Below are 12282 nucleotides of genomic sequence, written 5' to 3'. Positions count from 1 at the left end.
AAGTCTCCACGTTTGGCAACTTTTAAGACTTGTGAACTCCAACTCCCAGAATTCCCCAACCAGCATGGCTGGCTGAGGAATCCTGGGAGTTGAAGTCCACAAGTCATAAAGTTGCCAAGGTTGGAGACCCCTGCCTTAGAAGAATTCTCCATTCCATTCTATTTTCTATCCCATTCCATATTTTCTATTCTATTCTATTCAGATATTTTGTTTTGATACAGAATAGCATGGTGGAATGTGTTCTGCATGACGGGACAGATGATCATCAAGGAAAGACAAAATCACACACACAGACTGGAGGTTCCAAAACACCAAAATATATTGCTTTACAAATTGGCTGAGATCTGCAAGGACTGAAAGGTTGGGGTTATCTGCCAAGCCGATAACGAATGTCTCAGACCAAGGTTTGTAAATAATGCCTCCAAACTAGGCTGCAGCAAAACTACTCACTCTTTTTTTCAAGAGCTACAGTCTTTCAAAACACAATTGTCCAAAAACTGGGTTTTTCCGAGGACGCAAGATGTTGGTTTACAGACGAAACTCCAGATCTGTTTCTTTTTCTCTATTAAACCACGAACAATAACTCTTGCAAAGTGCACTCCCACAAAACCTCCCCTTTTAACCCTGCTGCAGAATTCCCTAATTACTCCCATCTGTGATTAAAATCTTCTTCTGCATCTGCATGCTGCTCCTGTCATCCCATAATCCTGCACACCCACACATTGAGGATGAGGTCATTAATCAGACCGAACAGTTGTAAGAGCTTTTATTAAGACCTACAAAGTGGCGCTCAAGGTGGCAAGATGCGTGTACCATGCCGCCTTGATTGCATCAGCGGAATCCAGACCGGCTGCTCTGTTTAGGGTGACCCGTTCCCTTCTAAATCGGGGGAGTTGGGGAGCCCTTGCAGGGTAGTGCCGAGGAATTTAGCTCATTTTTCGTTGATAAAGTCGCTCAGATCCGGGCTGATCTCGACTCCAGTTGCATAGCAGTATCGGCTGACAATGAGTCAGTCGAGGTGACTGGGACTAAACGTCTTTGTCCATCTGGGAGGAGTTTGACTTGGTGACACCTGATGAAGTGGACAAGGCCATTAGAGCTGTGAGTTCCGCCACCTGTCTACTGGATCCATGTCCCTCTTGGTTGGTTTCGGCCAGCCGAGAGGTGACACGGAGCTGGGCCCAGGAGATTGTCAAAGCCTCCTTGGGAAGGGGGTCCTTTCCGGCCCTTTATAAGGAGGCACTTGTGCGCCCCCTCCTCGAGAAGCCTTCCCTGGACCCAGCTGTGTTTAATAACTACCGTCCAGTCTCCAACCTTCCCTTTATGGGGAAGGTTGTTGAGAAGGTGGTGGCGCTCCAACTCCAGCGGTCCTTGGAAGAAGCCGATTATCTAGGTCCTCAGCAGTCTGGATTCAGGCCCGGCTACAGCACGGAAACTGCTTTGGTCGCGTTGATGGATGATCTCTGGCGGGCCCGGGACAGGGGCTTGTCCTCTGTCCTGGTGCTTCTTGACCTCTCAGCGGCTTTCGATACCATCGACCATGGTATCCTTCTGCGCCAGCTGGAGGGGTTGGGAGTGGGAGGCACTGTTCTCCAGTGGTTCTCCTCCTACCTCTCCGGCCTGTCGCAGTCGGTGTTAGTGGGGGGTCAGATGTCGACCCCTAGGTCTCTCCCTTGTGGGGTGCCTCAGGGGTCGGTCCTCTCCCCCCTGCTATTTAATATCTACATGAAACCGCTGGGTGAGATCATCCAAGGGCATGAGGTGAGGTATCATCAATATGCAGATGATACCCAGTTATACATCCCCACCCCATGCCCAGTCAACGAAGCAGTGGAAGTGATGTGCCGGGGCCTGGAGGCTGTTGGGGCCTGGATGGGTGTCAACAAACTCAAACTCAACACAGACAAGACGGAGTGGCTGTGGGTCTTGCCTCCCAAGGACAATTCCATCTGTCCGTCCATTACCCGGGGGGGGGAACTACTGACCCCCTCAGAGAGGGTTCGCAACTTGGGCGTCCTTCTCTATCCACAGCTGACATTGGAACATCATCTTTCGGCTGTGGCGAGGAGGGCGTTTACCCAGGTTCGCCTGGTGCACTAGTTGCGGCCCTATTTGGACAGGGAGTCATTGCTCACAGTCGCTCATGCCCTCATCACCTCGAGGTTCGATTACTGCAACGCTCTCTACATGGGGGTACCTCTGAAAAGTGTTCGGAAACTTCAGATCGTGCAGAACGCAGCCGCGAGAGCCATCGTGGGGCTTCCAAGATTCACCCACGTTTCTTCAACACTCCGTGGCTTGCATTGGCTGCCGATTAGTTTCCGGTTATGCCCATGTTTCGTCAACACTCCGCAGTCTGTACTGGCTGCTGATCAGTTTCCGGTCACAATTCAAAGTGTTGGTTATGACCTACAAAGCCCTACATGGCATCGGACCAGAATACCTCCAGGACTGCTTGCTGCCGCACAAATTCTAGAAACCGATTAGGTCCCACAGAGTTGGCCTTCTCTGGGTCCTGTCGACAAAACAATGCCGTGTGGCGGGACCCAGGGAAAGAGCCTTCTCTGTGATGGCCCCAGCCCTCTGGAATCAACTCCCCCTGGAGATTAGGACTGCCCCCACCCTCCTTGCCTTTAGTAAACTCTTGAAAACCCACCTATGTCGCCAGGCATGAAAGAATTGATATATACTTAGCTGTCTTGTTTATGTATGGTTTGTATATGATGTTTTTACTTGTTGTAAGCCACTCCGAGTCCTCGGAGAGGGACAGCAGACAAATCTAATAAATTATTAAATTATTATAACTATTTAGGAGTCACTACCTATGTCATTCCTAATATCATCCTTAACAGACTCAAACAACTATTGGTCTAACTATCGATCTACTCAGTGAACTGCTAAACACGCGCTGGCTTAACTCTTTTCTTGCCTACTGGACAGGCCAAGATCCTTTGCCCTCTGGGAAACAGACCCTCCCTCCTGAGAATGCGTTACACGACAATTGGAATTAAATGGAGATATTCAATTTTGTAGGACTCCTATTGGGTCTTCCCAGATCAGCTTGGAAGCTACTATTCGAAGATTAGATCAGAGTTGAAAGGACCTTCCAGATCATTATTAAGGGGTTTTAAATGATTTTTAAAATTGTCTTTTAGATGATATTCTTGTTGTAAGCCTCCCAGAGTCCTTCGGGAGTTGGATGGCATATAAATTAGATTAATAACAAATAAATATATTGAGTCCAACCCCCTGCCCAAACAGGAGACCCTTACATCTGCCTCTACCTAGGATCCAACTCACAACCACCTGGTTGTGAGGCAAGAGCGCCACCTCTAGGCCACAGCAGCCGAGTTCCACAAGTTAGGCTTATTGCTCAGGAGACAAATTTTATGCTTTGTTTTATGTCAAAGCTCACCTTTCTTGCAATGGTTCTCAATTTCCTAAAGAAGTCATCCGATGCGTGATTGTCCCCCCCTTCGGACTGAATGGGCTCCACAATGATTCCTGCAACAACTTTATTCTTTTTCCTGTATTTAACAATCAAATCTTCCACCTGCAAGTTAGAACACACGAGATTTCATTTTTAAAGAAACAAATCACTAATATGCATTTCATTGTGTTCTGATTTATTGCAACATTTTTTTTAAGTTCTAGGGAGCATTCAAGAAAGATTGATGATATTTTGGCAACACATAATAATAATAATAATAATAGTAATAATAATAATAATAATAGCAATAGTAATGATAATAATAATAGTAATAATAGTAATAGTAATAATTTATTAGATTTGTATGCCACCCCTCTCCAAAGACTCGGGGTGGCTCACAACAATAATAAACAAAATACAAATCCAATATTTAAAAACACAATTTAAAAAACTCTTACAATAAAATAATCACACAACCCAATCAAACCATACATAAACCTACCCCAGAGGGGCAGCATACAAATCTAATAAATTATTATTAATTAATTAAATTATTCTTGGATGAAAAGCGAAATGTCTTCAAAAGGAAAAAAAAAAAAGGAAGTCCAGTTGCCTCCTGAAAAAGTCACCTCGGGACAACCAGGATCTACCTGACTGAGACCCTCCATAGACGCGAGGCTGAATAAAGTTAACTTGGTTTGCTCAAGGCTGAACTAAGTCAGGATGAGGATGCTTTGCGAGCCTCTCCTCTCTTCCAGGAAAGGACAAAGGCTGGATGTCCCTTGCGGTCCTTCGCCTCCATCTTACAGCTTGATCTATCTGTGCTGAGTTAAATTGAGCAAAACAAACTCGTTTTTCCGTTAGCCAACCGCTGTTGCCCGGGGCTCCTTCTGCACTCAGAAGATGGGTTGTACTCACCTCCTCCAAGCAGCGTGCTTCCTCCTGTTCGTTCTCTCGCACAAAGTCTTCCAGAGGATACTGCAGCCTCGGGAAGGGAGCGATGGGCCAGTCCAAGGACGGGATGTCCAGCTTGTGAATGGCCTTGGAGTGCGTAGTGGCCAAGCAGCCTAAACAAAAAGAAACGAAACCATGTAAACCAGAGGATATGATATGCTATGGGAATAGAGAAGAATATCCCTTCAAATAGGGAAGTACGCATTATGTTACAGGACATATAGATCTAAAACACCAGTTTTTTTAGAAATTAAAAAGAGGGGGGAGTTTGTAAGGAACATATAGGGCCTAGACATAAGAACACTTTACTAGTGTACTGAACCTCTCAACCTTGGTTTCAGAGACAGCAGGCCTTGCCAGAAAAGGATTGCAAACCAGCATAAGAAGAGAAAAACATGTTGATGTTTCGATGCAAATTTGTAGGAAATTTGTCCATCATACATTAAGGATAAAGTGACTCCAAACTCCAAGCCAGGAAGCAATCAGAGGAGAGGGGGAAAACAATATGATAAAGTGATTTAGAAAGTTCCTAAGAAATATGATGAAATAACAGAAAAACAAGATCATATTTGGGAAGGTGGACAGAGGAAGCTGATATTATATCAAACACTATATATCTGCAGATCATTTGTATTTCAAGGTATCACGGCAGCAGCTAGCATGTGCCGTGGTCCTGTTTATGCATAATCGGTTATAGATATATACATTGTCTGTATTGTATACTACATATACTGGACAATAAAGGATTTTTATTATACAGAGCTCTGTGAATTTTTCTAACAAGTGCCCACACCTATAATTCAATGCCTGGGAAGGACAAAAACAGCTTCCCCATCGCCCGGAGGCCCTTTGGAGGCCAGAAACAGCCTTTTCCCCAACTTCTGGTGGGTCCAGTAGCCTTGTGTTTCACCCTCCCCGTGCTCCAAAGGCTTCCGTGGAGCTAGGGAAGGGTAAAAACGCCCTCCCCAACCCTTCAGAGATTCTGGAAGCCAAAAACATCCTCCAGAGCCTCTGTGCAAGCCAAAAATCAGCTGGCCGGCACACACATGCATGTTGGAGCTGAGCGAGGGCAATGCCTCACGTGCCAGCAGATATGGCTCTGTGTGCCACCTGTGGCACTCATGCCATAGGTTCGCCATCACTGGTGTAGAATGTATTAGTACTGTGGGGATTTATTTATTTAACATATCTATATGCCACCCATCTCCCAAAGGACTCTGAGCAGCTTCCAACATATAAAAATAATTTCAAAAACAGTAAAAACAGGTTCTAAAACAATAAAAATATTCAATTAATAACCCAAATTAAAACACACACACTCAACCTAAAATTTCACATTCAACAATCCCAGGTCTGCTGGAACAGTCAGGTTTTTACAGCTTTGTGGAAGGCTGACAAGGTGGAGAGAATACAAATTTCCATAGGCAGTTGGTTCCATGGGGTCAGGGCCGCCACAGAGAAGGCTCTCCCCTGGGGACCCGCCAGCCGACATTGTTTGGCTGACGGGATTTAGGAGGGGTGGTTGCATGAGGTGGTAGAGTAGTAGCCATAACAAATTTCTTCTAGATACTCAAGGTCATCTCTTGTTCAACACTTGCCTGGAAGTTGATGGGAGGATCGAACATGCTGGCAGAACCAGACTGGACCATGTGATGAACTTGTGGGTGTGGGAACAAGGGGATGAACTTTAAACTGGATGGAGAAACTCACGGGACTTCTGCGCATGCGTAGGAAGCAAAATCTCATGAGCGGATACATGCGCAAGAGAGATTATGGCTTCTTTTTTTTTGCTTTCGTGCATGTGTGGAAGCAAAAAATAAATAAATAGCTGAAATATTTATTTATTTAATTCGACTTCTGTGCTACCCAATCCCAAAGAACCCAGTGCGGCTTACAATAACATAAAAAGATACAAATACAATAAAAAAGTCAAATGTAGAAGTCTAAAACTATAAAACCCCAGTTAAAAACCACAATTCAACTATCCAATCAACACACATGCGTAATACCATTCAACACAATTCAGCCATGATGATCATGATGATGATGATGATGATAATAATAATAATAATAATAATAATAATAATAATAATAAACAACTTTTATCTGTAATGCCCTTTTAACAGAGGGCATGACAGCAAACCATATACAACTAACAAGGACAGAGAGTAGGCAATGCACACACTTAGCTAAAACACAACTAAAACCACAAACCATGTTAAAACCATTCCCAACTTCTCCAATGTCCTCCCCTCTTGCTAATCCCCAGAACAAGGATGGTTCAATCTGCTGAATCAAAGAGGAATGTCTTCAGTGCCCTGCGGAAGCGGAGAAAATTATCCTCTACCCAAAGCTCTAAGAGAAGACTGTTCCACAGATATGGGGCCAGATCTTGAAAGGCCCTGCAATTTTGATGTTGCTGTACTTGTCTGTGGAACAGTCAACCGACCCTTTCCTGCCGAACGTAAGTCCCTCAATGGTGTATATCAAGATAGATAGGTTGTAATTAGTAATTTGGTGTATTTGAGCGCAGGGCCTTAAATACCATCACTATCAGTTTAAATTGGGCCCTGGCTAGAATTGGCAACCAATGTAGAGATCTACGTGAGGCTGACATATGGGATGACCTGAGGAGGTTTAGAACTACCCGCATGGCACTATTTTTGTAGATATGCATGTGCAGAAGCCAAATCTCACTGAGGCATGCACGTATGCACGCTGGCGGCCAAAAATTGTGCATGCATCGCACCAGTAGCGGAAGTATAAGTGCATAAGTGCACCAGCGTGCCTTCCCTCCCCTGTCCTAATGTTTCTTTTATTTTTTACTAGTATCATGTATATGAATATTATTATCTCTAATGTTCCTTATTTTTTATTGTTACTAGTATCATGTATATGAATATTATTATATTTTTACATACCTCCAATATGTACTTGACAGAACAAACAAATAAAAATAAATAAATAATTAACTAGGAACCCCCATCCGGGCCAGATCTAAGTAACCTGCAGGCCAGATGCGGCCCACGGGCCTTGAGTTCGATGCCCTTGATCTAACCAGTTGTTCAGTAAAGGCTTGGGCAATTTCTATAACAGTATTTAGCCACCTGATTGGATAATGTGACCTGCCCATTGACTAAATTCAATTCTATAATTCTGTGGGAATTAAACAGAATTGGGTTTGCTTTCAATCAGTGCTGAAATAATGTACTCAATAAAGCTTTGCAATAAGAGAGTGGATTGTCTCATCACTGCTGGCTTGGTTGGGATGTAAGCTCTTGAAATCTTGGGCCTCATCTGACCATCACCTTGATTGCCTATGATCAATCACACCATGTAATTGATCATCTAAGCTTGTATTTAATTCTACTTACAACAACAACAAACAAACAATCACTCTTTCTTACCCATAGTTCTCCCGTGAAATGCACCCATAAAGGAAAGCATACTGTACTCCGGGCAACCTGGGGGCTGAAATGCAAAGAGGAAATTAATGCTTGTTCATGAGTTAATTAAAATGTCAAATTGGGCCACTAGGGGGCAGCCTCTTCCCCACAGCAACGCTAACTGGGATGACCAACTGAATGATAAAACCATTCAGATGGAGGATAACTTATTACTTTGACTGTCTAGACCAGTGATGGCGAACCTATGGCACGGGTGCCACAGGTGGCACGTGGAGCCATATCTGCTGGCATGCGAGCCGTTGCCCTAGCTCAGTTCCAACGTACATGTGTGTGCCGGCTTCCAGAGAGCCTCCAGGGAAGATGGGGGAGGGCGTTTTTACCCTCCCCTGGCTCTAGGGTAGCTTTTGGAGCCTGGGGAGAGCGAAACACAACCCTAATAGGCCCACCAAAAGTTGGAAAACAGGCCGTTTCCGGCCTCCAGAGGGCCTCCGGAGGGGTGGGGGAAGCTGTTTTCGCCCTCCCCAGGATTGAATTATGGGTGTGGGCACTCACGCATGCACAATAGTACACAAGCACGCTCTTTCGGCACCAGAGGGAAAAAAGGTTCACCATCACTGGTCTAGACTCTTCTTAAAAACCTTCAGTAATGGATGTCCCAAAGGTGCTTCTTCAAGTGGCAACTGAACTTTCTTGTTCTTCCTTGGAGACGTTTCACTTCTCATCCACACAACTTCTTGGATGAGAAGCGACATGTCTTCAAAGAAAAACACTTGAAAAAGCACCTTTGGGACAAAATATGACCTGGATGACAGCATCTCCATAGACAGATGTACCAAAATGAGAAATTTGCTCCAGATACAAGATAGAATGAATTTGATTTAGTAATAATGAGGAAAAGAGAACTAAGATTATCAGAATTGGCTCTCATTTTATCTTATTTGTTTGGGCTACATAGCTAAAGCTCTAACTCATGGTTAATTGAACCATGATGTACATAATTAAATCAGGAATCTAGGAATAGAATAAAATAGAATAATTCTATTTGAATAGAATAGAATAGAATTATTCTGCTGTAATAAATAGAATAAAATAGAATTATTCTGCTGTAATAAATAGAATAAAATAGAATTATACTGTTATAACAGAATAGAATTATTCTATTTAATGGATAAAATTGGAACAGAATAGAATTATTCTGTTCTAATAAATAAAATAGAATAGAATTATTTTATTCTAATGGATGAAATTGGAGTAGAATAGAATAGACATTACTCACATAAACACAGAAAAACAGTGGTATTTACTATCCATTTGCAAAGCTGATTTAAAGGATTTTGAAACAGACTACATCAGATGTTATGAGGAAACTTGAGTTGTGAAAGAGATTATTAGAGAACGGGCAAAGTCTCAAGAGAATGACGTAAGGAAAGGTTTTGTTGTGTTAAAAAAAAGATTGATTTTTAAAAAAAGCAATATCCAATCCACAGGAACGTAGGAGTGAGAGTTGGAATATAGGAATGTTTGTAGACAGAATATTAGAATAAAAACAACAAAAAATGGCAAATGTTGTGCTGACTACTGCTCAGTACACGTTGGTCCTTTTAGTTGCCAGTCCTCTGATGTAGCAAAATGTGTGTGTGGCCTGTGCTCACATTCTAATTTCAATGCAATTGAGTCCAAAATTTATGTTACTAAGTGAGAAATTTGTCAAGTGAGTTTTGCCCCATTTTACGACTTTTCTTGGCACATTTGAATCACTTGCAGTGATTCAATTAGGAATATGGTTGTTAAATAAATCTGGCTTCCCCACTGACTTGGCTTGTCAAGTCACAAAAAGTTGATTACATGTCCCCGTCATAAATGAGAGTCACTACTCTTTCCCCTTTTCCTTTCCCCTTCACTGTCCTCTTATTTGCTTCTGTATGTTGTACAGTGGTACCTCTACTTACGAACTTAATTCCTTCCGTGACCAGGTTCTTAAGTAGAAAAGTTTGTAAGAAGAAGCAATTTTTCCCCATAGGAATATATGTGCGATTGGGGAAACCACAGGGTGGGTGGAGGCCCTGTTTCCTCCCAGGAGATTCCTACAGAGGCCCCATGGAGGCTTCTCCCCGCCTTTTCCGGCCCTGTTTCCTCCCAGGAGATTCCTACAGAGGCCCCATGGAGGCTTCTCTCTGCCTTTTCCGGTTACAGTTTTGGAGGCTCGAGTTTATAAGTAGAAAATGGTTGTTGAGAAGAGGCAAAAAAAATCTTGAACACCTAGTTCTTATCTGGAAAAGTTCGTAAGTAGAGGCGTTTGTAGGTAGACGTACCACTGAATACTTTATAACCGTGATGTTAAACCGATGACATGCGTGCTGCAGGTGGTATGCAGAGCCATATCTACCGGAACGCGAGCATTGCCCTCATTCAGCTCCAGCGTGCATGTGCACTCCAGGGAAGCCTCTATTGGAGGGAAACTTTATGATTGGATAGAAAATGAATATGATGAAATTTTATGATTGGATAGAAAATGAATATGATCCGGATTACCCCCATCCTACTGGCCTTCTGAAAAGCCGTAAAGACCTGGCTTTTCCAGCAGGCCTAGGGTCATTGATCATATGGCACTAAAGTTATGCATGGCTTTTAAAAAAACTGTTTTAATTGGTGCTTTTAAATTGTTTTCAACTGTTTCCCAGTGGACTTATATTACATTGGATTTGTATTTGGTTGTGAGCCACCAATAAATAAATAAAGCAACAAATAAATAAATACCAAATAAATTGGGCCGGAAAAGGCAGAAATTCCTCCATGGGGCCTCTCTAGGGATTTCCTGGGGGGAAACATGGCACGAAAAGGCAGGGAGAAGTCTCCGTGGAGCCTCTCTAGGAATCTCCTGGGAGGAAACAGGGCCGTAAAAGGTGGGGAGAAGCCTCCGTAGGGCCTCTCTGGGAATCTCCTGGGAGGAAACAGGGCCGTAAAAGGCGGGGAGAAGCTTCCATGGGGCCTCTCTGGGAATCTCCTGGCCGTAAAAGGCAGGGAGAAGCTTCCATCTGGTCTCTCTAGGAATCTCCTGGGAGGAAACAGGGCCTCCACCCTCCCTGTGGTTTCCCCAATCGCAGGCATTATTTGCTTTTACATTGATTCCTATGGGGAAAATTGCTTCTTCTTACAAACTTTTCTACTTAAGAACCTGGTCATGGAACGAATTAAGTTTGTAAGTAGAGGTATCACTGTATGTAGAAATATAGATATAGAAAAAAATAGAAGCTTAAGAGTTGTACAGTTAATTAAGGAGATGAGCTACATGTCTGTTGACCACAAGATGAATTACAAATGGATTTACTCAGAGAAGGAATAAAAGGAAGAGGAAGTAGAGGAGGGGAGAAGAAAGAGTCTAGTTATGAGAAGAGGAGACTGGAAGGAGGAAAAGGGAGGAAGAAGAGGGAAGGAGGAAGGAGGGAGAGAAGGAGAAAGAAGGTAGAGGAAAGAAAGGGAGATGGCGGGAGGGAAATGGCATGAAATATTAGGGGAAAACAAATAGGCAGCAACATCATAAAAGGTGCAAGATTGGGATGTTGGGTTTTTGTTTATTGGATAGCAATGTATAACTGTATAACTATTTAAATTTTGATATGATTTATGATATGAGTGTTGATGTATATGTGAAGAGTGTTAAAAAAAAAATTCAAAACAAAAAGTTGAGAACTAGCTGTAAGTCGTATGCTGTCTTGCTGAGCAGGTGAACCCTGAAGCAAAGATCCAGACTGTAGATTTGACACGAGCTTTTTACTCTGCTGTATGAAGGAATGTACCTGTTGGGACTCTGTCTATAACTGTTGGGTTGGCAATATATTGGCTGCAGACTGCCACAAGAGGGAGCTAGAGTTTATAGCTTATTTCTCTTGAGTCACCCTCTCTGTTTCTCTTTGTCTGGTTACTCAGTTAATGGCTACTCACTGTTAGGCCTGCTATGCAATTCTCTGCATGGTCTTTATTGTAGTTATGTATTACAGCTAAAATGTGTTTAGGCTTGATGTTTTGGTTTGCTGATTATGACAAAAACAACTGGTAAGAAAGACTATGTACTTGATAATATTTGGATTGTTATTCTGACTTATTATGTGTATGACTTAAGACTGTTTATCTGAATATGTTATTTCTCAAAGTAAACTTTAATTCAGGTTAGTATATCTGTGTGGGGCTGAGTAGTTATTCACAACTGATCCCAATCTAAATATTTCTGTGTGTACACAACCTTGATAAATAAGGATTACTCTGCTCATACATTAACAGTACCTTACCTGGTTAATCATGCAGGTCTCCAACTCTTCTTGGGTAACTCTATTGTCCCCTCTTTCTTTGTTCTGTAAAAGAAAAGTTTCTCATCAACTTCCCAGCTAAGGGAGTTGCCCTCCAACCAGTGAAGGGCTACCAACATTTTTGCTACCACACTGTGGGTGTGGCTTATGCGGATCGCCCTGCATTTTCTTTCCACATCTTTCAATG

General features: G+C 42.9%; 1 protein-coding gene across 1 annotated transcript in view; it reads right to left on the bottom strand.

Moving 5' to 3' along the window:
* The window catches only part of ABAT (4-aminobutyrate aminotransferase), a 78344-nt gene that overhangs the window by 8227 nt on the left and 57835 nt on the right, over nucleotides 1-12282 (bottom strand). Inside the window, exons 9-12 of the mRNA XM_070760822.1 lie at nucleotides 12078-12140; nucleotides 7792-7855; nucleotides 4349-4497; nucleotides 3416-3553 (exon numbers count right to left, since the gene is read on the bottom strand). Coding sequence (XP_070616923.1) covers nucleotides 3416-3553; nucleotides 4349-4497; nucleotides 7792-7855; nucleotides 12078-12140 — 414 coding nt within the window. The remainder of the gene's footprint in view (nucleotides 1-3415; nucleotides 3554-4348; nucleotides 4498-7791; nucleotides 7856-12077; nucleotides 12141-12282) is intronic.

This window comes from Erythrolamprus reginae, chromosome 9 (genome assembly GCF_031021105.1).
Source record: "Erythrolamprus reginae isolate rEryReg1 chromosome 9, rEryReg1.hap1, whole genome shotgun sequence".
NCBI classification, from domain to species: domain Eukaryota; kingdom Metazoa; phylum Chordata; class Lepidosauria; order Squamata; family Dipsadidae; genus Erythrolamprus; species Erythrolamprus reginae.
The sequence above is the reverse complement of the archived record's forward strand: the minus strand, read 5'-3'. Positions and strand labels throughout refer to the sequence as shown.